This window comes from Heterodontus francisci, chromosome 1 (assembly GCF_036365525.1).
Source record: "Heterodontus francisci isolate sHetFra1 chromosome 1, sHetFra1.hap1, whole genome shotgun sequence".
Taxonomy (NCBI): Eukaryota; Metazoa; Chordata; class Chondrichthyes; order Heterodontiformes; family Heterodontidae; genus Heterodontus; species Heterodontus francisci.
This window is the reverse complement of record NC_090371.1, coordinates 162,136,954-162,163,887: the sequence shown is the minus strand read 5'-3', so window position 1 is coordinate 162,163,887 and position 26,934 is coordinate 162,136,954. Positions and strand designations below refer to the sequence as shown.

The 26,934-nt window shown below is 43.0% G+C and overlaps 1 protein-coding gene across 3 annotated transcripts in view; it reads left to right on the top strand.

Annotated features, from left to right (window-relative positions):
* Window positions 1-26,934, top strand: part of cc2d2a (coiled-coil and C2 domain containing 2A) — a 196,122-nt gene that overhangs the window by 109,713 nt on the left and 59,475 nt on the right. For all 3 annotated transcript variants that reach the window (XM_068037959.1, XM_068037967.1, XM_068037957.1), the window contains exons 22-24: window positions 2,377-2,515; window positions 8,839-9,042; window positions 13,084-13,176. In XM_068037959.1, coding sequence (XP_067894060.1) covers window positions 2,377-2,515; window positions 8,839-9,042; window positions 13,084-13,176 — 436 coding nt within the window. The remainder of the gene's footprint in view (window positions 1-2,376; window positions 2,516-8,838; window positions 9,043-13,083; window positions 13,177-26,934) is intronic.

Genomic DNA, 26,934 nt, shown 5'->3' with positions numbered 1-26,934 from the left:
TTTTGGAAAATTAAAACCAATGTGTTAATTATCTCACTGGCCACTTCTTTAAGACCCTAGGATGAAGTCTATAAGGACCTGGGGACTTGTCAGCCCACAGCTCCAACAATTCTTTCAGTACCACTTCCCTGGTGATTGTAATTTTCTTGAGTTCCTCCCTTACTTCCATTTCCTGATTTACAGCAATTTCTGGGATGTTACTTGTATCCTCTATAGTGAAGACCGATGCAAAATACCTGTTCAATTCATCTGCCGTCTCCTTATTTTCCCCTTATTAATTCCCCAGACTCACTTTCTATAGGACCAACACTCCCTTTGTTAACCTTTTTTAAATATCTATAGAAACTCATACTATCTGTTTTTATATTTCTAGCCAGCTTTCTCTTGTACTCTAATTTTTCCCTCCTTGTCTCTACTCTTTGATTTACCATATCTTCCCAAATTTGATTCTTTCCCTCATTATTTAGTTTAAAACCCTCTCTACTTCCCTGGTTATGTGGCTCACTAGAACACTGGTCCCAGCACGGTTCAGGTGTAGACCGTCCCAACGATACAGTGCGCACTTTTCCCAGTACTGGTGCCAGTGCTTCATAATCCAGAGATTATTACCTTTGAGGTTCTGCTTTTAAATTTGGTACCTCGCTCCTCATCCTATGCAGAACCTGCAAATGTTACACTGCTTTTCAAGAAAGGAGGTAGAGAGAAAACAGGGAGCTACAGGCCAGTTAGCCTAACATCAGTCGTTGGGAAGATGCTGGAAACTATATTGAAGAAGTCTTAACATTGCACTTGGAAAAGCATAGTTTGATTCGAACAAGTCAGCATGGTTTTACTAAAGGGAAATCCTGTTTGACAAATTTAGTAGAGTTTTTTGAGGATGTAACTAGTAGGGTAGATAAAGGGGAACCAGTCAATGTAGTATACCTTGATTATCAAAAGGCATTCAATAAGATGTTACATAGAAGATTAATAGGCAAGATAAGGGCTCATGATGTTGGGGGTAGTATATTAGTGTGGATAGAGTATTGGTTAACAGGAAGCAGGGAGTGGGCATAAATGGGGCATTTTCAAGTTGGCAGGCAGTGAATAGTGGGGTGCCATAAGGATCACTTCTGGGGCCTCGGCTATTTACACTCTATTAAGAGACAGAATAATGTATCTACATTTGCTGATGATACAAAGTTTGTTGCAAAGGTAAGCTGTGGGGAGGCTGTAGAGAGGCTGCAAAGAGATATGGACAGGTTAAGTGAGTGGGCAACAAGATGGAAAATGGAGTATAATGTAGGGAAATGTGAAGTTGTTCACTTTGGTTGTAAAAATAGAAAATCAGAATATTTTTTAAAAGGTGTGAAACTGGTAAGTGTTGATGTTCAGAGAGACTTGGGTGTACTCGTACACGTAACGCACAAAGTTAGCATGCAGGTGCAGCAGGCTATTAGGAAGGCAAATGGCAAGTTAGACTTTATTGCAAGGGGATAGGAGTACAGGAATAAAGAAGTATTTAGATGAGCACTTGAAACGCCATAGCATACAAGGCTATGGGCCAAGTGCTGGAAAATGGGATTAGAATAGTTAGGTGCTTGATGGCCAGCACAGACATGATGGGCTGAAGGGCCTGTTTCTGTGCTGTATAACTCTATGACTTAAAAAAATTGTACAGGGCTTTGGTGAGACCGCACCTGGAATACTGTGTGCAGTTTTGGTCTCTTGCACTGGAGGCAGTACAGCAAAGATTTATTAAATTGGTCCTTGGGCTGAGGGCATTGTCCTATGATGAGAGGCTGAGTAAATTGGGCCTGTATTGTCTGGAGTTTAGAAGAATGAGAGGCGATCTAATTGAGACGTACAAGATTCTGAAAGGGCTTGATAGGGTAGAAGCTAAGATTGTTTCCACTGGTTGGGGAAATCTAGAACATGGGGGCAGAGTCTCAGGATAAGGGACCGATCATTCAGGACTGAGATGAGGAGAAATTACTACCCTCAAAGGATTGTGAATCTTTGGAATTCTCTACCCAAGAGGGTTGTGGATGCTCCATCATTGAGTACATTTAAGGCTGGGATAGATAGATCTTTGTTCTTGCAGGGAATCAAGGGATATGGGAGTGGGCAGGAAAGTGGAATTGAAGCTCAAGATCAGCCATGATCGTATTGAATGGCAGAGCAGGCACGATGGGCCATATGGTCTACTTCTGCTTCTATTTCTTGTGTTCTTCCCCTCTCCTGCTATGTCGTTGGTACCTACATGGATCACGACGACTGGATCCTCCCCCTCCCACTTGTAAGTTCCTACGTGGCTTTTGTTATCTAGCTGTTGTTTTAAAGAACTGCTTGCAAATAAGACCTCAGCACTTCTGTGGATTTTTTTTTATATTTTAGCACTTTAAAACACATGGATGCCATATCATCTATTGGAACATCTGGATTAACAGACATGAAGAAACTGGCTAGGTGGGCAGCAGAGTCGAGGCTTGATCCAAATGATCCCAGCAATGCAGCTCTAATGCAATTAATAATGGTAAGATGGGTTGGGTAAATTAAGGAAAATGTTCTTTATCATAGGGCTGAAATGTTAGGCCCCAACGGAGCGAGCCCGAGGTGGGCGGGCACATAAATTCGCACTGCCAGCCGGCATACCAGTTCTCCGGCTCCATCCCACCACTGGGCTATTTTTCCAGAGATGCTGGTGGGGGGGTGGCAGGACTACCCGCCCACAAGCAGCGGATAGCCAATTGATCTCGAGGTCCTATAAGGCCTATTGTTGGAGACTGACTGGAATTTTCCAGTCAGCCTCAAGATCCCCGGAGGTGTTGGGGAACAGTGTAGCTGCCTGGAGGTGGCCTCCCAGCAATAGACCTGGGGGCCAACACTCCAGCCAGGCTTAGAGGCCCTCCCTGCCTGCCTGTCTTCAGCCTGGCCTGGCTGGTGAGGTCATTTTTAGTTTAAAGTTCAAAATGTTGGAGGGAGTGTGCCTCCATGTTAGGGTGCTATCTCCCTTACTTACCTGAAAAGACAGCCTGCTGCTTCTTTGGTGCTGGAGGTTCTCCATTAGTCCTCCAGCTTTGAGAGCCCTCCCCAACCAACCATCCTTAATTGGATGGTTAGCTTGCCCTTTGGCCATTAATTGGCCAATTTGGGGAAAATCACAGTCAGGTGACTGTTCCCTGTACAATGTAGGCTTCTGACCCCCATTTGACCATGACAGTGGGATTTGAAAGTTGGCAGGGAAAATCTTGCCAATATTCTTTATGAACCTGGATGACTGGTACAAATATTTACCATGATCTCGTCTCTCCAAATTGCTGAAGTCCAATTTATAGAATTTTAATAATAAAATTATAGGGATAGTCATTGTTTGTTTAAAGAGCTTAGTTTTCCAAATGGCTTATTGATGAAAAGCATCATCCTTTGTTGTGCCTAAGCCAAACATATGAGCTCATACAAAGGGTATTTTCTGGCCTGGACACTTGGTGGCCCACATTTGGGAATGTTAATGCAGTGATTAGTGCTTGTGATGCTGATGAAGATCAGGTGGCACCTCTCTCTCTTTTTGGGCTCAGTTCTGATGCCTACTCCATGCCTCATGTACTTAGTCAACCTCAATGCAGCAGTTCAGTACACTGAAAGCATGTGCACAGGATTCATTGAGGTCCTGGAAATCATTATAAATGGGGGGTCTTCCCAAAATTTGTCTGCAGTGCTTAAGCAGCCCTCTAATCACTAGGCACTCAGTTTGAAATGGTGTTTCAACAGTTCTTTCATTGTTTCAGATATTGACCTTGTGGCATTCCCAGTATATTATGTGCTGGGCATGCCTTTGAATTAATGAAATGAGCTGACTTCTCATCACGGGTCAAGTTCAGCTCATGTGCAGGCCTGTAAGCATCTCTGAATCATTCCTTGCCTGCCTCACAGTAGTTGTGTAAGAGCCATCAGAGAGCAGTAACTTTGGACATTTTGATTGGGCTGTACTGTAACAATTCTCTGACTGGTCCAGGTATCTGAGCCTGTTAAGGATGCTGTTGGTGTGGTGCATTAAGGCCCTGCTATCTGTGTCTTGCTCAGTGAGATAAGCAGCCATGATTATAGTGAATGGTTTTGATCCCTCAGTAACCCTCCATTCAATCTTCCTGCTCCTTAAATAATGGTGGCACAATGTATTGGCATAAGATGAAGAAATCGTGCCAGTTTAGCTGGCAGTAACTTGCAGGATTCTTTATCTGTGATCAAAAACCAGCTGTGCGTTCAGGGAGTGGAATATCTTTCTGTCTGCAATGGGTATGGAATTGGGAGTATAGACCCATATAGCTACATCCATGCCATCAATCATACCCATCGCTTTAGAGATTCCAGACAGTGAGTGTATAGGTTTCTTTCATATCCCTGATTACTTTCCATGCAGAAATTGAAATCACTGGCCTAGGCAAACAAAGTATCAGTGAGTTGTATGAAGTAACTGTGCTGTAAATTGACCACACAGAAGGACTGAAAGACATAAAAATTCATGGCAGCAGTTATGTTGACAGCCACTTAAAGATTTATCCCAGTTCTGAAAGTGAATTCTAGGACTTGCTGAAGGCTACTGCAAATTTTCATCATGACCTCCGTGAGGAATTATAGTTTCTACATGTAGGTTTCTTTGGCCATTTTCAGGTATGACCATATTTGGCTTTTATACATGAGTGGCAATTTTAGATTGACTACTTCATTAACTAAGGTACAAACATACCAACTTTGCATCCATCCTGTGATCTTGTCCTTCCTCTGAAACTTGCAAATAGGAAAGGGATACCTGCAGGTCCTAAATAGGCAGCACATAGGACCTTTTGGGGACAAAGGCAAATGTAGCAGATGTATTACAATGTTGCCCAACAGTTTTTGTTTCCAGTTTTCAGAGAAAAGACTCAATGACACATCCATATCTCCTAAGCAGCATCTTTATAACTTTTACTGTAACAATCAAACCAAAATCTACAACATTTAAACATGAATTAACAGACAGATCACAGTAATATATATATTACAAATTACACATTAACTATCAGCTACAACAAAGATAGATCTCACTGATTTACTGGGAAGTCCACTTAACATATATGGTACCATTTACAGCCACAGTTTTTCAAAGCTCTGAACTTCCTCAGGTAGATCTCCAGCTGCTGTCTTCCAAAATGCAGCCACTGATTCTCATCCCTTTCAACCTGACCTCCACGGGTACAGTTTTCACCCAAAATGGTGCACATCTCCAGAACCTCCTCAACTCTGCTCACGGCAGTCTCGATGGCGTAGATCCACCAGTGTTACCTGTATCCGAGCCCTTCAGTGACAACCCTTTGCTGGATCTAGTTAATCAGTTACTTTAAATAACAAACGGTTCCTGGATCCAGCCTTTGCTTTCTTCAACTTGTTTGCACTCCACCCTACTGTGGTCTAAGCTTGGATGGCTCTGTGTCCTTTTATCTGGTTCCAACCAGTTTCAGTTTACCCAGAAAGCTGAAGTTTTAGTTTTTGTTTCAGTTTCAGATTTGGTTTTCCTTTCAGTTAAGGTCTATCTGAGAAAAAAAAGCTTTGAAACCAGGGTGAGTGCACCTACGAACATTCAAAAAGTCATTTGTTCAGACAACAGCTCACACACGCTCCCCCACTGGTCTAGTAGACTGCAGACTCGATCACAGTTCTCCACAGTCTTCTGCTACCACCATTATACAAATATAATCCTGTGTAGGGTAATGTTACACAACCTGGTCTTAATGCAAGCCAATTGTTAGACATAGATTAACTGCTTTAGTTCTTAAGTGTTTATATCCAGCCTGCTGTTGTACTGGGTAATAAGTTTTTCATCTGAACTTTGACATCTGTGGTCTTCCAGACTGTTATTTACAACCACAATTGTTAAAAGAAACCTAGGGGGAAAATAGTTCTGGAAAGATTAGCAGACTCGAGGTGGATAAGTCACCAAGTCTTGATGATTTGCACTGTAAGCTGCTCAAGGAAGTCTGAGGGGAAATAGCAGAGGTGCTGCCATAATTTTTCAATCCGCCATATCGATGTGACACTGAAAAGTAGCCAGTGTAGTACTTTCATCCAAGAAGGGTTGGAAGGACAACCCAAGTAACTGGGTCAGTGAGTTTAATGTCAGTTGTGGACACAACTTAGAATCTGCAGTTCAAGATTGAATGAATAAGCATTTAGAAATGCATGAGTTAATAAAGGACAGCCAGTGTGAATTTGCTAAAGGCAGATTGTGTTTGACCATCAAACAGTTTACAATTGGTAACAGTGTCAAATATTTCCCTCAAGTATGTGGTGGGAGGCTGACAGCAAGAACTAAGAATATGAAAGATCTTGGGTGTAAATCCTTATCTTACCAGTTGATGGCACATCAATTTGAAGTTTGTCTTTCTGTATTTTTTAATCATCCACAATGTTGAAGTAATGCTGCTGCTGGAAAAAATACTCAGCTTAATTTTAAACACCATCAATAGGGTCCAGATCCCCAGGTGACTCAAGCTGAGGTGACTGACACAGCCAGTTGAAACGAGTCAGTTTTGATGAATGTTACTCACCCACGTGTTAACTCATTACAGATGTTGACTGACCTGCTGTGTATTTCTAGCTTTGCCCTTTTTATTTCATATTTTCATCATTTGTATTTTTCTTTATTCAGTCGTGATTAGTTGAAATAAAAATCACATTTTCCTTTTGTATTTACTTTCTCTCCTAACTTCTTCATTAACTCACAAGTTCCAAAATCTTCTTTCCTGTGGCCCCCCAATCTCTGTGGCCTTTGATACTCCTGTTCCCAGCAAACCACTATATCCCATCCATGTCACTCCCTTGATATACCCCTCATCTTTCTGAAGTCAAAATAGCACAAATTCAAGCACATCTGGCATTCAGTCAACCTGGTCATCAGTCACCAGATCTGGCCTGACCATGTCCAGCATCGTCTTGCTTCACTCTCCTCAGTCAATACAGCTTCTTCCAAGATGAGCCTGGCAGATCAGGGCCACACCAGACTCCATCTTTCTATAACTAACTCCCTCCTTGAACCTTGATTCCCTTTCACCTCCCCTCTATCCTCATGCCAAACACTAAAAGCAAGGAGCTTGGGGATTTCTTTCTTTCCAGGGCTAACACCATTCATGCAGCTCTCTTTTGGCTTCTTCCCACTCCCAACTTCCCTCCAGTCACCCACCACTTCAACCAAGAGCTTCCACCTTTTGAAATTTATCACCGGTATTACCCCCCATCCCCCCCAACCACGCCCTTCCACCCCCTCACAACCTTCTGCAGGTTTATCTCATCCATGAGGATCAGCTCCTGCTCCTTTGACTCATTCCTCACTGAACTTCTGACCACTCAATTACCCTTCCTGCCATGCATACCAGCCAACATTGTTAATGGTTCCTTTACTCAGACTCTATACCTCTCTTCAAAGCCAACATTATTACCCCCTACCATCTCCAAAAATCCAGCCTTGTTCCATCTGTCCTATCCAACCATCACACAGTCTCCATCTCACTTTTTTTGTCTTAACATCCTTGAACATATCATCATATTCCAGCTCTGTGCCTCTGTTCAAATATATCCAGTTCACTTTTGATTCTTAAGAGCACCAAAATGACACTTGCTGGAGTTGCAATGTAGATCCTTTGTGACTGTGACTATGGTGCATTATTCCTTTGGACTTTTCAACAACATTCTATACAAATAACTCCTCCAACACCTCTCCCGTTCACCTCCACAGGACTGCTCTTGCATTGTTCTGTTCCTAACTATCCAAATGTAGCCAGTGCATTTTCAACAATGACTTCTGTTCCTTCCCCTAAACCACTGCCAGTAGGGTTCCCAAGGATTCTATCCTTGGCCTCCACTTGCTTATCTCTATGTTGCCGAGAGGCACATCATTAGCAAGCATGGGATCAGTTTTCACATCTATAGCGATGATGCCCATCTTTACATTGGATATACAGCACAGAAACAGGCCATGCGACCAAGCAGTCCATGCCGGAAGTAGTGCCATGGGATCTTTTATGTCAGCCTGATAGGGCAAACAGGCCACACCTAGCTTCTCTACACCTCATCATGGTACTTCTCTGATATCCAATCTTGGGTGATCACAACTTTCTCCAGCTCAACATTAAGAACACTGAAGGCATTTCTTTCTTTCCACAGATGCCATCTCTGCTCTGGCTATTCTCTATGACTAAACAAATTTACAGCCTTGACTTCCTGTTTGACCTCGATCTGAGCTTTAAACCCAACATTCTATCCATTAACAAGACCACTTACTTCCATCTATGTAGCATTACCTGCCTTTACCCCGCCTCAGTTCCAGTTTTGAAATGCTTAAATGTGCTTTTACGTCCTCCATCCCTGGCTACTCTTTGGTGGTTTCCCATACTTACCCTCTATCTAGAAATTCCTCTGTGATTTTGTCCATCCTAGCTGTGCAATCTCTTCCGACCCTACATGCCCTCTCAAACGTTTTCTTCCTCTAAGTCCAGCCTTCATTGTAAGCCCTTCCCTTTTGCCCCTCTTATGATTGTGGTGCTGTCAGTTGTGCCGGTCCCACCAGCTGGAATTCCATCCCTAGACCTGTTCACATCTCCACTTCTCTCTCTACCTATTTAAAAACCTCAAAATCCATTTCTTCAACCAAGCTTTTGGTTACTACATGTTTCTCCAATTCCTGCCTTGGTTCTGTCTCCTTATTTGTGAAGTACTGTAGTGCATTCCTTTATGCTAAAGGAGCTATAGAATAATACAGCACATAAGGAGGCCATTTGGCCCATCACTCTGCTGGCTCTTTCAAACACAGAGTTGTTGTTTTTGTAGGGTGCAACAAGTGGTGAGGCTCAGGACAAAGATTACTTCAGGCTTGAGCAGCTGCAAGAAGAATTTAACTTTGTTTCAGAAGAAGATTTTAATAAATCCAAGAGATTCCGACTGCTACAGCTCCGAAATGAAGAGGTGGCAGAGTTCCATAATTATAAACAAATACCGATTCTGGATCGTGAGATCTCTGAGAAAATTTTCCAGGTAAGATCTGTGGCATTACACAGATTTGTTAGAACCCTTGGGTCTGATTCTTGAAAAGCATTCTTTGTACAGTAAAATATGGTACTAATTACCCAGAGTTAGTAGGGGGAATTTTCCCAGGCCATTGAAGGCTTGTTTAGAGGTGGGGTGGGGGAGGGCCGAGAAAACTGGAAAATGCCGTCGGACGTGTATCTTGACATGTTCCTGCCTCCGTCCATCTTTCCCAGGGCTGGGTTAATGGAGAAGTTGGGAACCCCAATGGCGGAGAAGGGAAGGCAATTGAACTCATTAAGGAGGCAATTAAGAGAAATTTTTCGAGTGGAATCCCTCATTCCCAACAGGGGATCAGTCTCGCACTGTCTCCCCAACCTGGCAACTAGGAGAAGGCAAGAGCACAGTGGGAGGGACTGCCTCAGTGAAACTGACAAGATGTGAAAGCTTCTGTATGAGTTCTATCACTACTTGACAGGTGAGTGTCAACTGCCTGGAAGGCACTTCACCTGACCAGCACTTCGCCCACCTTCAGCTGCACTTATCTGCTGCCAGCCTTCAGAGCACCACAGAAGCAGCTTGTGCAGCTCCACCGTCACCTCTGCTGAGGGTCAAGGGTAGGGGCTTTAAAATGCCACATGCTTCACCTGCAGCAGGAGCAACACCAGCTTCCTTCTCTGCTGGCACATGCTTCTCCACAGGCCAGAGGGATGGCTACTGTGATGTAGGTGGAAGGAGATGAGACCCCCTAACAGCGGTTCTAAAGGCAATGGACCAGCAGCCCCTCAGCTGTACCTTCAGGTAAGAGTGGGAGACCTGGGATGGGAGGGCTGGGTGGAGGCTTGGGGATTGGGCAGCCTTCCCGGGTCTCCTCACCATTCCTGTGGCTGCTGCAGCCTGAAAAGTCCTAAGTTCTGGTGAGCTCTGAAAAATGCCATGGTCCCTTTAATTAGAAATCATTCCTCTGCATCATACCGCCCTCCTTAATTGGTCGAGAAACCCGGAGGCGGGCTCTTCATCGGTTTCCTCTGATAGAGCTACCAGGAGGCCCGCTATTGCGGCGATCGGGTTCGCAATCCAAAAATGGCCCTGGCATCTGAAACAAAACTACGATGATAAGATTCGCCCTACTATTTCAAATCCCACCATGACGATTTGTAAATTGAACTGAATGAATCTGATATGATGTGGGCTGGCATTGGGTAAAATGACTAGAAAAGCAGCTAGATTGCCAGAAAAAAGTGTGGGTTCACTAATGTTCTTCGGGGAACCACCCCACACTTCTCCAATTCTGCCCAATATGTGACTTTAATCATATACTCATGTTGTTGACTCTCAGGGCACAGGACTTTTCAGTGTCGCTCACATCTATAAGATCAAATATTACACATTTCCTAGAAATGGTAGCCTCAATTCCTCGCTAGCTGCTGCACCGCTGAAAGTGAGATGAGGTGTAATTTCTGTCACCAGCCTGACCTAATGTTGACCAAATCCTGGGGGTTATTAGCAGAAATCAGGTGGTGATGTGTGCCATTTATAGTATTCCCTGAATGCCCACTAGGTGGGGGATTGGGCGGGGTGGGGGGGGGGGGGGGGTGAGCAGTAAATGGTTATAACTGAAGACTTTTGTTTAAGCCAGTTCAAAATGGCATTTGGCACTTTCCTAAAGACAGCTGATTGCTGTAGCAATATGTGCCCCACTTCTGCCAGGATACTATCTTGTCAAGCAAGCTGGAATGTTTCCAGTTGGAGATGGAACTATTAAGATTTCTGGTAGGTGATATTGCCCACCAGTTCTGCCTCCCTTTCTGATGAGAGCGTGGGGACAAACAATTCAAGAAGCTCTCGTTCCCATCCCTCTGGAATTTTGAAAACTGCACAGAATGGTGGAGAGCGGGTGGGACAGGTCACACTCTAAATTTTTTTATCGTGCCTCAGCATAATGGTGGCTTTAAGGCAAGGACTTTTTTACCAATATTCTTTTCACGCAGTCTCTCTGCCAACCTTAGCTGGAAATCTCAGAGCACTGCTGGGAAATTGGCTACAAGTGGAAGGTAGATTAATCAAGTAACTATTATTTTTTGTGTAGCTGGTAAAAGTGAGTTCTGTTCCTCTTGCACTGCAATAAAGTGTTAATAAAATTGAAATGAAATCCAGTTTTTAATCAAGCTTTGCAAGCAGTTGATGACAATACATTGACACAGCATTGGTTACTCAGGAAGAAAAAAACACTCCAGCCTGCAAAACTCTCCAACAAAACTAAGTAAGGAGGCAACACATGAAGACTGCCATGCTTAATACATTATTTCTGGAAATATCAAGACCTCCACCAGCTATTTTTCATTTAAAAAAGACTGTGACTAAGATTTTTGTGGTCTTCAAGATGCCTGATACACTTGAAAATCTACACCCATCTTTTCTGTTTGCCCAGTAGAGGATGCATTATGTCTTGTTGTATGGACCCATCACACTTCCTTAAATTCAGAGAGCTTCATGTACTTTGACAGAGCAAAGAGTTACAGGTCCCTAGTTTGTTGGGGTTTAACCAGCTAAAACTGCACACCTACCAGAACAGGAAACTGGTAAATTTCAAACTGCTTCTCCAGCTAGAATCACCCTATCTTATCAGGCTTTGGCATGGCTAGCAATGGAACTTGGAACCAAGTTAACCCTCCATGGTAGTCTTCAAATTCACAAAGATTAGAGTGTGTTTTTACATACCCAATATTGAAGAAAATGTCAGGAGACCCAGGGATTGAACAGAATGCCCTTGTCACTGCATTACAGCTTACTAGAATACAACATGTGCTGCCACATAATCTCCTTGTCTTCAATAAGCATGTGAATATACATTCTATCTGATGTGGCTCAGGCTATGAACCAACAAATGAATGTATTTAACATTAAATATGTAAATTAACAGCATTGCGTACAAATATATTGACAATAATTACAAACTTTATTAAATTCCTCAATGTCAAAATATCAAACCGTTCTTCCCCTCAATATAAAAATGAAATTGAAAACAATTACTAACTTCTGATGGGATGAAATACTATCCTGAGCCTTTGTTAACTTTGTGCCCCTGAGATAGACTGACTGAGCTTAGTAGACAAATATAAGCGCACACACACACTTGAAGGCCTGTCTCTTGGGAACTGGATAAATTGTTTGTAAATGTATAAAAAGTCTTTTATACTTATAAGTAATTAGAATCACTAGTATTTCCTATACTGATAAGCATATAGACTCAAGTCCTGGCAGCAGACCGACTACAAAGTATATTTGCCCTGCACGTTTCTCAGATCAAACCCATGCATACACCCCAATCACACAGGATATTTACCCAAAGATTTTGTACGATCTGTGATTTTTGGAAAAGTGATGCTTTGTTGAGCTGGCTATCAAGTACACTGACACCAGTGGTTCAACAGACATTAGCATATTAAACCCTCCCTTTTGTTCAAAAGTAATAAGCCATACTACAAAGTGATGTCTTCAGCACAGTGGCCAATAAAATATGTTCCATGTAGCTTGGGGAAAAAAGCATGAGTTAATGACTTTAGCCCCAAACTAAAGAAACTGGCACAAAGATCCCTAATTTTGTTAGAGTAATCACAAGCTATGTTTGCTTGTAAAGTTTAAAAACTTCAAATTTGTAATTGCCCTTCAATTAGAAGATTTATGCAAATAGAATACTGGAGAATCTGTGAACCTAGGTTACGGTTTGTATAAAGAAAAATAAATAATGGTCATAGTTTTCCAGTGCAACATATACATATACTTAATCCTGTACATGTCACCGCAATGAATTAAGAATATGTTATCAGGTGGCTTGGTAGCATAGTGCTTTAGGGCACCAAGGTTCTGCATATGGTGAGTTTGAGTTTAGTCAGGCTGCCAGGGTCACATACAAGAGCTTCCTTTTGAAGAGGGAGAAATTGGCTGAAAGTGTAAGTAGATCAAATATTCAAGAACAAATTTGCTAATTTAGGAAGGTGCAAATGAATCTTACTTTGTACATTGTGCTTTCTTTTATTCTTTCTTTAGGAATATGAGAAGAAACAGCGTGAGAGAGACCTAGTTGATATGACAAGCCACCTCGATGCCCACAGAGCACTGGTAGCTAGGTACCTGCAGAAGGTAATCACAACACTACCAGCTTACTTTTAGGAATTAGCATTACAATCAGACTTTCAAAGTTTCAGTAAAAAACATGCAGTTCAGCATTGCAGAGTTTTTTTTCATTGACGACACTTATTGTGTTTGATCTTTACACTGAAAATTACTAATTATCTTGTGTAAAAAGGCAAAATACTGCAATGCTGGAAATCGAAAATAAAAAGAGAAAATGCTGGAAATACTCAGCAAGACAGGCAGCATCTGTGGAGAGAGAAGCAGAGTTAACGTTTCAGGTCTGTGGCCTTTCATCAGAATTGGCAAAGGTTACAAAAGAATTAGGTTTTAAGCAAGTGGAGGGGTGTGGTTTGGTGGGGAAGAGAACAAAAGTGAAGGTGTGTGGTAGGGCAGAGAGCAGGAGAGATTAAATAACAAAGCTCTTATGGGACATCAGCAAAGGGCATGTTAATGCTAGTGGTGAAAGACAAAGCATTCGTCCAGAGAGAGAGTGTTAACGGCAAAATAATGAGCAGCTCTATCCACATGAAAAAACAGGCATATGGTTAAAAAATAAAATAATAAAAATAATAGAAAAATATGGAAAAAGACCAGTCATGCTCTGAAGCAATTGAACTCAATGTTCAGTCCGCAAGGCTGTAGAGTGCCTAATCAAAAGATCAGGTGCTGCTCCTCAAGCTTTTTTATTTTTTTTTTTATTTAGAGATGCAGCACTGAAACAGGCTCTTTGGCCCACCGAGTCTGTGCCGACCAACAACCACCCATTTATACCTTCTTCTTTGGGCCTCCTTATCTCGAGAGACAATGGATACGCGCCTGGAGGTGGTCAGTGGTTTGTGAAGCAGCGCCTGGAGTGGCTATAAAGGCCAATTCTGGAGTAACAGGCTCTTCCACAGGTGCTGCAGAGAAATTTGTTTGTTGGGGCTGTTGCACAGTTGGCTCTCCCCTTGCGCCTCTGTCTTTTTTCCTGCCAACTACTAAGTCTCTTCGACTCGCCACAATTTAGCCCTGTCTTTATGGCTGCCCGCCAGCTCTGGCGAATGCTGGCAACTGACTCCCACGACTTGTGATCAATGTCACACGATTTCATGTCGCGTTTGCAGACGTCTTTATAACGGAGACATGGACGGCCGGTGGGTCTGATACCAGTGGCGAGCTCGCTGTACAATGTGTCTTTGGGGATCCTGCCATCTTCCATGCGGCTCACATGGCCAAGCCATCTCAAGCGCCGCTGACTCAGTAGGGTGTATAAGCTGGGGATGTTGGCCGCTTCAAGGACTTCTGTGTTGGAGATATAGTCCTGCCACCTGATGCCAAGTATTCTCCGAAGGCAGCGAAGATGGAATGAATTGAGACGTCGCTCTTGGCTGGCATACGTTGTCCAGGCCTCGCTGCCGTAGAGCAAGGTACTGAGGACACAGGCCTGATACACTCGGACTTTTGTGTTCCGTGTCAGTGCGCCATTTTCCCACACTCTCTTGGCCAGTCTGAACATAGCAGTGGAAGCCTTACCCATGCGCTTGTTGATTTCTGCATCTAGAGACAGGTTACTGGTGATAGTTGAGCCTAGGTAGGTGAACTCTTGAACCACTTCCAGAGCGTGGTCGCCAATATTGATGGATGGAGCATTTCTGACATCCTGCCCCATGATGTTCGTTTTCTTGAGGCTGATGGTTAGGCCAAATTCATTGCAGGCAGACGCAAACCTGTCGATGAGACTCTGCAGGCATTCTTCAGTGTGAGATGTTAAAGCAGCATCGTCAGCAAAGAGGAGTTCTCTGATGAGGACTTTCCGTACTTTGGACTTCGCTCTTAGACGGGCAAGGTTGAACAACCTGCCCCCTGATCTTGTGTGGAGGAAAATTCCTTCTTCAGATTCCAATCCTACACTAATCCCATATTTCTACCACATCCCCACCTGTCCCTATATTCTCCTACCACCTACCTATACTAGGGGCAATTTATAATGGCCAATTTACCTATCAACCTGCAAGTCTTTTGGTGGTGGGAGGAAACCGGAGAACCCGGCGAAAACCCACACAAACACAGGGAGAACTTGCAAACTCCACACAGGCAGTACCCAGAATTGAACCCGGGTCGCTGGAGCTGTGAGGCTGTAGTGGTAACCACTGCGCCACTGTGCCGCCAATTGCATTGATGCTCACTGGAACACTGCAGCAGGCCAAGGATAGAAATGAGGGCATGAGAGCGGTGGCGGGGTGGGGGTTGGGGGGAGTGAAAAACGTTGAAATGGCAAACAACCGGAAGTTCGGGGCCATGCTTTCAGACTGAGCGGAGATGTTCCGCAAAGCAGTCACATAATCTGCATTTGGTTTCCCCAGGGTAGAGGTGACCGCATTGTGAGCAGTGAATACAGAATACTAAGTTGAAGGAAGTACAAGTAAATTGCTGCTTCACCTGGAAATGTGTTTGGGGTCTTGGATGGTCAGGAGAGAGGAGGTAAAAGAGCAGATATTACACCTCCTGTGATTGCATGGGAAGGGGACGAAGTGTCAGGGGTGCTGGAGGAGTGAACCAGGGTGTCATGGAGGGAATGATCCCTTTGGAATGCTGACGGGAGAGGAAAGGAAGATGTATTTGGGGGTGGCATCACACTGGAAGTGGCGGAAATGGCGAAGGATGATCCTTTGGCTGGCGGGTTGGAAAGTGAGGACAAGGGGAACCCTGTCGCGGTTCTGGGAGGAAGGGGAAGGGCTGAGGGTAGAAGTGCAGGAAATAGGTCAGACACTGTTGAGTGCCCTGTTGACCACAGTAGGGGGGAATCTTCAGTTGGAGAAAAAGGAAGACCTGTCAGACGCGCTATTGTGGAAGGTTGCATCATCAGAACGGATGTGTCGGAGATGGAGAAACTGGGAAAATGGAATGGAGTCCTGGAAACTGGGTGTGAGGAAGTGCAGTTGACGTAGTCATGGGAGTCGGTGGGCTTATAATGAATATTAGTAGACGGCCTATTCCCAGAGATAGAGACAGAGAAGTTGAGGAAGGGAAGCGAAGTGTCGGAGATGGACCATGTAATGAGAGAAGGGTGGAAATTAGAAGCAAAATTGATAAAATTTTCCTGTTCGGGGCAAGAGCAGGAAGCGGCACCGATACAGTCATCAATATACCAGAAAAAGAGTTGGGGGAGGGGTTCCGATTAGGACTGGAACAAGGAATGTTCGACATATCCCACAAAAAGACAGGCATAACTAAGACCCATGCGGGTACGCATAGCAAAACCTTTGACTTGAAGGAAGTGAGTGGAGTTGAAGGAGAAGTTGTTCAGTGTGAGAACAAGTTCAGCCGGGCGGAGGAGGATGGTGGTGGATGGGGACTGGTTGGGCCTCTGTTCAAGGAAGAAGCGGAGGACCCTTATCTTGTGTTTAATTTATAATAAAATTGGTCGACTTTGTGATTTATCAGGTATGCCTGGCAAGTCATTGCTCGATTTTTGCTGGTATTTATTAACGATGCAGAAAATGTACACAAAATAGAAGTCATTAGCGCCCCAGGGGATAGTGACCATAGAATCATCAATATCACATGATATGAAAGTCAGTCTTGGGCCAAGTTTATGAGGGGTAAATCTAATGAAGTCAGTGAGCAAATGGATTGAGGAGGTTTTTCAGTACTTCAGTAGAAGACAAGTAGAACACATTTAAAAGTATGCCGAGCATGCAGGATAAAGGCATATCAAAAATCAAACATGACCCGAAATGAATTAATTAATAAATTAAAAGCAAGATATATAGGAAGTGTGGCCTTTGCAAATCCTGCAAGGAGGATGGAAAATATATTAACTGGTCTGAATATATTTGGCCAAATCTTGCTGGAGCAGGCCGTCACACAGCGTACCCTATTAGTTAGGCATTTTCATTCAGCCTTCAATTAAAAATATTTTGTGCTGTAACTTGCTGGAAGTGTGAGCTGATAGCAGCATGGTGAAGGGAATGGGGCATCTGACACCTTGGTGAATGATGGGGCCAACCATTTCTCCTAAACCAATGAGATTTAAGAATTGAGAATGAAACATAGGAATGATGGAGAAAGTGTGTGAATTAGAGTCAAATCAGGTATTAAAAAAAAAGAGTAGTAAAGAAAGATTCGATTGAGAGAGGGCAAAAAAAAACAGGAAAAGAATGAAAAATTAAAATTTTTAAGATCTCAAGCATTTAGTACATGCCGGAAGGAGAATAAACAGTTTCATGTAATAAAAAAAAAAGTGCTGGTCTGGCAGCATCTGTGGAAAGAGAAACAGAGTTAGCATTTCAGGTCTGTGACCTTTCATCAGAGTTCCATCGCCCAGCAATCTTCCCAGGGGAGGGATAGGACGACGATGGCCTTTCCACCCAGAGGCAAATTGAGGCCCTAAGTGGCCTATTAAGGCCTCTTACCGCTGCTGCTGGAATCTTGCCAATAGCCAGGGGAGTGGTGGAGGGGGCCTCCACCGCGTGGGGAGGACGCCTTGTAAAACGAGGTGCTCTCTCTGCAGGCTTGGGGGTGGATGGGGGTCCCTCCTTTGTGGGCAATTTGCAGCCATGGAGGAGTCCCACCCAGTACCAATTCACCCCCCAGGACATCCCTCTCCCTGGACTGTAAGACTGCTCCACCCGCACCCCACCCAGCTGCCCTCGCCAGGGCCTTCGAGACTGGCGGCGACACCGCCTCACCTACCTCTTCTACCTCTTCTCCAGGGTTCCAGCGCTAGGCCTGGGTCCGAGGCCACTGCAGTACCGGCAGTGGCTACCGCTCCTGGTGGTGCTGTTGAACTGCCGGCCCTGGGTTTGGCCAGCAGCTCTTGAAGGCAGGATCCCTGTCCCTTTAAAGCCTCCTAAAACCTTGACAAAAGACGACCGGAACATCGCTCAGTGGGGTACGGGAAAAGGCAGAGGCGGGGTTTGCCCTGCCTTTTAGGCTCGCACTTGGAGCTCCGCCTCTGGCACAAAATCTAGCCGTTAACTCTGTTTCTCTCTCCACAGATGCTGCCAGACCTGCTGAGTATTTCCAGCACTTTCAGTTTTTATTTCAGGTTTCCAGCCTCCGCAGTAGTTTTCTTTTATTAAACAGTTTAATGTGTTCACTTTCTGGGCAAGAGAGGTTAATTTGCATTGAATTAATAATTATCATGTTAAAAGCGTATTTTCACTCCTAATTACCAGCTTAACCTTAAGTGAGTTTAATGGCCAATTAATATGCAAATCAACCATGTTCTTCCAGATAATAGGGAGGCTAAGGACTTACCTTTTAAGTGAAGCAAAAGTTGGAGTTGTGTAAATCAACTGGCGAGTTCTGGAGATTCACAACTCGCAGCATATCTTTTAATTCCCTGAACATGTTGGCCGATTTGCACATTAATAATAGTGTCGTTAACAGTTATTTTTTCCAGCAAGATTCAGCCTAATGTAATGCAGTTACAGGTTAAAAGGGTGATCAATGGATGAAGATATCAAGGGAAAAAAGTGCAGCTGAGATAAACAAACAGTAGAGAAAATTCTTTCAGTTGCACAACAGTAAAACTGCAGTCAGAGAAGAGGTGAGAGCCATAAAAGATGCAAATATACTTGTTGTAAATATTCTGAATGTGTGACTTTGATATAAATGAGATGGAATACTTGAAAAGGCTAAAATGGTTCAAAACAAACGTCTTCAGGGATAGATGGTATTTGTCCCTGAGTGCTGAGAAGACTGGGAGAGATTGGCAAGATTCTGACCATCATTATGAGGGAATTAATGGGCACAAAGACACCAGTAAATTAAAAAATAGTCCAGGCCAATGTGGTGTTCATATTCAGTATGGGTGACAAAAGAAACATAAGCAATTATAGACCCCTTCCATCCTGTGCAAACTAATTGAATCATTTATCATGAGAAATTCTTGCTTGTTAGATGTATGGATCAGGAAATTAAGCACAGAGGTCAACTCTCAGTGTTCCTGAGTTTTAGGTCATAAACAAAAAAAGAGGAATCCAAGATGAAGATATAGGAACATAGGAACAGGAGTAGGCCATTCAGCCCATCGAGCCTGCCCAGCCATTCAATATGATCATGGCTGATCATCCACTTCAAAGCTTTTTTCCCACACTATCCTGATATCCCCTTGTATCATTTATATTTAGAAATCTGTCAGTCTCTGCTTTAAACATACTCAATGACTGAACTTCCGCAGCCCTCTGGGGTAGAGAATTCCAAAGATTCCCAACCCTGTAAGTAAAGAAATTTCTCCTCATCTCTGTCCTAAGTGGCTTCCCCCTTACTTTGAAATTGTGTCCCCTGGTTCCAGACTCCCTGACCAGGGGACACATCTTAACTGCATCTACCCTGTCTATTCCTTTAAGTATTTTGTAGGTTTCAATTCAATTTTACGTTTCATTCTTCAAAACTTTAGAGAATACAGGCCCAGTTTCCAGAATCTCTCTTCATAGGACAGTCCCGCCATCCTGGGATCAAGTCTGGTGAACCTTCGTTGCACTCCCTCTATGACAATAATATCCTTCCTAAGCTAAGGGGACCAAAACTGCACACAGTTCTCCAAGTGGGTTCGAACTAAGGTTCTATACAACTGAAGCAAGATTTCACTACCCCTGTACTCAAATCCTCTTGCGATCATTGCTAACATACCATTCCCAATTGCTTGCTGCACCTGCATGTTAGCTTTCAGTGACTAATTGACAAGGATATCCAGGTCCCTTTATATATCTACACTTTCTAATCTCTTACAATTTAAGAAATACTCTGAACATCTGTTCCTCCTATCAAAGTGGATAACCTCACATTTTTCCACATTATATTCCATCTGCCACATTCTTGCCCATTCACTAAGTCTGTCCAAATCCCCTTGAAGCCGCTTTGCATCCTCCTCACAACACACATTCCCACCTAATTTTGTGTTATCCGCAAACTTGGAAATATTACATTTGGTCCCTACACCCAAATCATTAATATATATTGTGAACAGATGGGGCCCAAGCACTGATCCCTGCGGTACCCCACTATTCACAGCCTGCCAACAGGCGAATGACCCGTTTATTCCTACTCTCTGCTTTCTGCCTGTTAACCAATCCTTAATTCAATGCCAGTATATTACCTTCTATCCCATGTTCTTTAATTTTGCTAACCAACCTCCTGTGGGGGACTTTATCAAAAACTACTGAAAATCCAAGTATACCACGTCCGCTGACTCCCCTTTATCAATTCTGTTAGTAGCATCCTCAGAAAACTCCAGCAGGTTCGTCAAACATGATTTCCCATTCATAAATCCATGTTGACTATGCCCAATCAGATCATTATTATCCAAGTAATAAAAACAAGAAATGCTGGTAATACTCAGCAGGTCTGGGAGCATCTGTGGAGAGAGAACCAGAGTCAACGTTTCAAGTCAGTGACCCTTCATCAGAACTATATTATTGTCCAAGTATCCGTTTATCACATCCTTTAAAATCGATTCTATAATTTTCCCAATGACTGGTATAAGGCGAATAGGTCTGTAATTCCCTGTTTTCTCTCTCTCTCCCTCCCTTAAATAGTGGGGTGACATTTGCGACCTTCCAATCTGCAGGAACCGCTCCAGAATCTATAGAATTTTGGAAGATGATCACCAATGCATCCAGTCTCCCCATAGCTACCTCTTTCAACACGCTGGGATATGGAATATCAGGTCCTGGGGACTTATTAAACTTCAGCCCCATTAATTTCTCCAGTACAACCTTTTTATTAATACTAGTTTCCTTCACTTCCTCATTCCCCCTAATCCCTTGGATCTCTAATTCTGGGAGATTTCTTCTATCTTCCTCAGTGAAGACAGACACAAAGTAAACATTTAGCTTCTCTGCCATTTCTCTATTCCCCATTATAAATTCTCCTGACTCTGCCTGTAATGGGCCCACATTTGTCTGAGCCAAATGTTTCCTTTTTATGTACCTGGAGAAGCTTTCACAGTCTGTTTTTATATTTTTTGCTAGCTTACATTCATATTCTTTTCTTCATCCTCCTTTGCTGTATTCTAAAATCCCCCCCAATCCTCAGGTTTGCTACTATTTCTGGCAACTTTAATAGGCCTTTTCTTTAATCTTATACAATCCTTAACTTCCTTTGTTATCCACAGTTGACTGCATTTATTTTGGGGGGTTTTGTGCCATAAAGGAATGTATTGTTGCTCTAAACTATGTAACATTTCTTTAAAGACTATCCATTGCCTCTGTACTGTCATACCTTTTAATGTATTTTCCCTATCCACCTGAGCCAATTTGCCCCTCATACCTTCATAATTTCCTTTGTTCAAATTTAACACCCTGGCTTCAGATTGAACTACCTCACTTTCAAACATAATGTAAAATTCTATCATATTATGGTCACTCATCAGGAAAGGTTCTTTTACAACAAGATTGTTAATTAGCCCTTTCTCATTATATAAAACTAGATCTAAAATAGCCTGTTCTCTAGTCGGTTCCTCAACATACTGCTCTAGAAAACCATCCCTAACACACTCCAGAAACTCGTCCTCTACAGCATTAGTGCTCATTAGGTTTACCTAGTCGATATTCAGATTGAAGTCACCCATGATTACTGTCTTACCCATGCCACATGCTTCTCTAATCTCCTGATTAATACCATGCTCCACACTACCACTACTGTTTGCTGGCCTATAAACAACTTCTACCAATGTTTGCGGCCCCTTGCTGTTTCTTAGCTCCACCCAAACAGATTCCACATTTTGTTCTTCCGATCTGAGATCCTCCCTTACTAATGTACTGATCTCATCTCTTATTATCTATACAACAACACTTTCTTTTCCTTTTTGCCTAACCTTCCTTCAGTTCCCAGTCTTGGTCATCCAGTAGCCACATTTCCGTTATGGCAGTTAGATCATACCCATTTACTTTTATTTGGGCCTTTAAATCATCTACCTTACTGCGAATGCTGCTTGCATTCAGGTAGAGTGCCCTTAACCTTGTCGTCTTTACATTATTCTGCATTCTAACCCTAGTTGATGCTCGCCTTTGTTTCACCTGCTTTCTAATGTAACTTGCTACTTTCCTACCTCCTGTTACCAGCTTTACATCCTTCCAATTTGAGCTACCCCTTAGGTTCCCATCCCCCTGACAAGCTAGTTTAAACCCTCCCCAATAACACTAGCAAATCTCCTGGCGAGGATATTAGTTCCGGGTCCTGTTAAGGTGTAGCACTCCATTTTGTACAGGTCCCACCTATCCCAGAACCGGTCCCAATGCCTCAGAAATCTGATGCCCTCCCTCCTACACCAATTCTCCAGCCACGGGTTAAATTGATCAATCCTTCTATTGCTGTGCTCACTGGCACGTGGCACTGGGAGTAATCCTGAGATTACTGCTTTGGAGGTCCTGCTTTTTAATTTCCTTCCTAACTCCCTAAAATCTGCTTTCAGGACCTCATCCCTCTTCCTACCTATGTCATTGGTACCAGTGTGGACCACGACCTCTGACTATTCATCCTCCCCCAGAAGGCTGTCCTGCAGTCGTTCCATGACATCCTTGACCCTGACACCAGGGAGGTAACACACCATCCAGGAGTCACGTTTACTGGTGCAGGGACACCTGTCTGATCCCCTGACTATCGAATCCCCTATCACTGTTGCTCTTCCTCCCTTCCTGTACAACTGAGCTACCCGTGATACCACAAACTTTGCTCTGGCTGCACTCTTCCAAGGAACCATCGCTCTCACCAGTATCCAAAATGGAAAACCAATTAGCAAGCAAGATAGACTCAGGGGACTCCTGCACTGCCTGCCTGGTTCTCTTAGACTGCCTGGCGGTCATCCATTCCCTCTCTGCCTGCATGCACCTAGCCTGGTGGTGTGACCACCTCCCTAAATGTGCAATCCACGTAGTCCTCTGCCTCATGATTGCACAACAGTGACTCCAGCCCCCGCTCAAGTTCCGAAACCCGGAGCTTAAGCTTCTGCAGCCATGACGTAACTTTAAAAACTTTTTATTACAATGAGGAGTAAAATAACTTACCAGTTACTCACCAATCAATTTCTTCCCCTGTACTGAAAAGAGAGGCAGCTACTGGACACTGAAAAAAGGTGAAATAAAGAAAAGGCGCCCCTCCCTCACGCACCAAACTCCCACATTACACTCTGCAGTCAAATGTAATTTCTTCTTAATTTATAGTTTCCCTCCTTCCCAAACTCCCGAACCAGTTTAAGCTAGCTCCCTAATTAGCTGCAGATACTCTGAGTGTTAGCATACCCTTGTTTAAAACTGCAAGAAACCTAACTTGCCTGTTAACTGAAACAGGAATTTCAATTAATTGCTAGATGTAAACAAAACAAAAACTAGTCTTGAACTATTGAATGCAAATTTGCTCATTTCAGTTGGATGAAAGGAATCAATCACTTGGAAAAGTATTAGATCAAACAGTGGGTCCGCAATGGGATATGTTTAAATACAAGATGAATAAACTACAGATTACATGTGTTTGAACCAGGCATAAAGGGATTTCGTCAAAGGCTTAGGTTCTGTGGATAAATTGATAGAGTAAAAACAAGTTTTGTTGAAAAAAAGGCATATAATGAAGGGAAATGTTACTAAAGATAGCTATTGTAAATATAAAAAGTAAAGGAAGTCAAAAGGGAAATTAGAAAGGCTAGAGGGAATACAAGAGAAAACTGACAATTCACTATAGAGGCAAGTAGTACAGTCTTTTAATAGCACATAATAAATAGGGAGTCAAAGAAGGGTGGGACCACTTAGGGAGCCAACTTGTATTTTATAAAGAGGGAATGGCAGAAATGTTTGGGTATTTTGGCACAATTTTACAGAGGAAAGTAAAAGTAGGACTGCAGAACTACCAGAGGAAGAAATAGCCACTACTGGAGATAAATATTCAAATGAAAGTCCAATCAAAAAATGAATAGGACGAAACTAGAGAAGTCTCCAGACCTAGTTAACATGCAGCACTGAATACTAAAGCAGGCTCGGGAGAATATAACAGTAGCTATAATTTTCCAAATATTTTTTGGATTGGGACTTTTGCCAAAGGATTTTGGGGTGCCAAATGTTATCACCCCTTCTTCAGACCAGGGTGAAAGGATCAGCCAAGAAATATAAGCTTGTAAGTTCAGAAGGCTATCATACAGAATGAAATAATTTAACACTTAGAAAGGCATGGACTAATCAGGGTGCATCAGCATGGGTGCACAAAGACCCCAAATAATTCAATTAAAATTTTTGAGGAAATCAGAGTATAAGATAGGAAAATGTAGCTAGATGGTTTGGGGACAAAGCAGAGAGTGGTGGGTAAATTAGTGCTTCTTGAATTGGTGGGATATGAGTAGAGAGCTGAGACCTTTTTGTTTTCCATTTATACAAATGATTTAGATATAGCCACAAGAGGAATGATATTGCAGCTTGCTGAGAATAACAATTTAAGAGGCATGGCAAATTGTGACACAGAATGCAACGACTTGCAGGAAGACTGGGGGGATGTAGTGTACTTGCATAAGGTTCAATGTAGGTAAAATAAACCATTTAAAAAAGCAAATGGGATTCTGGATTTTATACTTCTGGCCACAAAATATAAAACTAAGGAAGTGATGTGGAAGTTGTACAAGCTGTTTATTAGACCAATGGGGAGTATTGTATGCAATTCTGGATACCCAATTATTGCACAGTATTAGAGTCATGAAAAGTTTATGGCAAAGGCTCACTAGAATGTTGAGAGAAATGAGAGGTTTTTGTTTTAAAAAAGGGGCTTTTTCACTGGAATAGAGACAACTAAGGGAATCTAATAGAGGTTTTCAAAACATTTTAAGAAGGTACAGTCAAAAAATCTTTTCACTGGTGGGTGAAACAGTGAGAAGCAGGCATAGATTGAGGATTATCTGTAGAAGGGGGAAGTTGGATGAACATTTTTTCAAACATAGGGTTAATAGAACATGAAATGTTTCACCACAATGGCTACTGGGGAAAAGTCTGTGGCCTGATATTTCCACGGGATTGTCCTGTTCTCCTATCATGTTGCCATGTTGCTGAAAACACCACAGGGAATGAAATTGACTTGGTGTAATGAACAAGCACAAAATCAGTGGCATATTTGAAAATGAGTGGCCAAACTGGAAGCCCAAAGCTTTCCCAAATAGGGCCTCATTGCCACAAAACTGGTGAGCAGCAAAAGCTAATCAGCCATCCCGTGCAATTTGCTGGTCTGCATCGTCAAAAGATCAGCCTCCTCGAATGTCATGCCAGCTCGCAAGTCAGTCCTGAGAGGGTGGGGGAGGGGGAATGCATGGAGGGTTGGTGTCAGCTGTGGCTTCACATTAAGGAAAGTGAAAATTGGAAACTTATCTCATCTTTGGCAATCTCCAGCAGTCTATTTTAAGTACCACTGGTTAGGCCACAATAGACTCCAAAAAACTGAACGGAGTATTCTCTGTGCAGGTTCCACCCACATTTTGCCCATTTTGGCATTGGGGTCCTGAAACAGGAACTAGGCCCTTGATTAGAATATTCAAAGAGCCAAACACCTGTTTCAGGCGGGCATCCTGGGAGACAAACAGTTTCCCAATCCAAAATGACGGCCACTGAGCTTTCGGTACAGATCAGATGTGGGTGATCCCAGACCGATTTATTGGTCAGATTTTCTCTTGTTTTATTGCTGTATATATGTAAAAGAGGTTAGATTTTACCCGTCATTTCTCCAGGGGCCTGCTCCTCATCTGTTGAGATTAAAGCGGAAAGTCAGAAGAATCTTGCATAATTTTGAGGCCTGTAAAATCACTTTAAAGAGTATTAGAATAAATAAAAATGTGTGGAAAGGGCATTGGAGTAGGATTATGATAGTTCTTGTAAAAGAGTTATCACAAACATAGACGCATTGAGAAAAATGGCCGCCTCCTGTCTTCCTTCACGTGACTATTTTGGCATTCAGAATAGCATTAGAAAGTTGTCACAAATTTAGTGATGGATTTTTAAAAAAGATTATTTTAAACCTAGAGGCCGCAGAAAATGAAGTTTCCAGTTATGTATAATACAGATAGGTGGCTTGTCAATAAAGAGAGACAACAGGTGAAATGCTGTTAGGTTTTGGTGAGAATGAACTTAAATGTGAATGAAGATGAAAATATAGTGAAATTTGTGCAACACCACTTTCTACAACAGAAAGCCTTAGTATTTAACAACCTAAGTAAGACTTTTGTAGAAGAAATAGAATGGCTGTAAACTTCTATAGAGCACTTGTCAAGAAGTGCAGCATTTCAGCAGTGCAAGACTAATAGAATCTTTGAACGTTTATGGCACAGAAAGAGGCCACTTGGCCCATCGTTCTGCGGCAGCTGGAAAAGAAAGCCACTCAGCCAAATCCCACTTTCCAGCATTTGGACCGTAGCCCTGCAAGTTACAACACTTCAGGTGCACATCTAGGCACCTTTTAAATGAGATGAGGTTTTCTACCTCCACCACCCTCTCAGGCAGTGAGTTTCAGACCCCCACCATCCTCTGGGTGAAAAAGAAAATTCCTCATCTACCCTCCAATCCTTCTACCAATCACTTTAAAGCTTTGCTCCCTAGTCACTGACCCCTCTGCTAAGATAAATAGGCCCTTCCCAACCACTCTCTTCCAAGGAGAACAACACTACCTGCCTGTTCACCCTGGTGGTGACTCCAAGGCTTGGGGCATTCATGTTCAGGCCAGTCATCATATGCCCACAGAAGTACCATAGAGGCCTTCACCTGGTATTGCCACTGGAAATTCAGAGTGGTGCATTGCCAATTCTAGACTGGGAGCCCA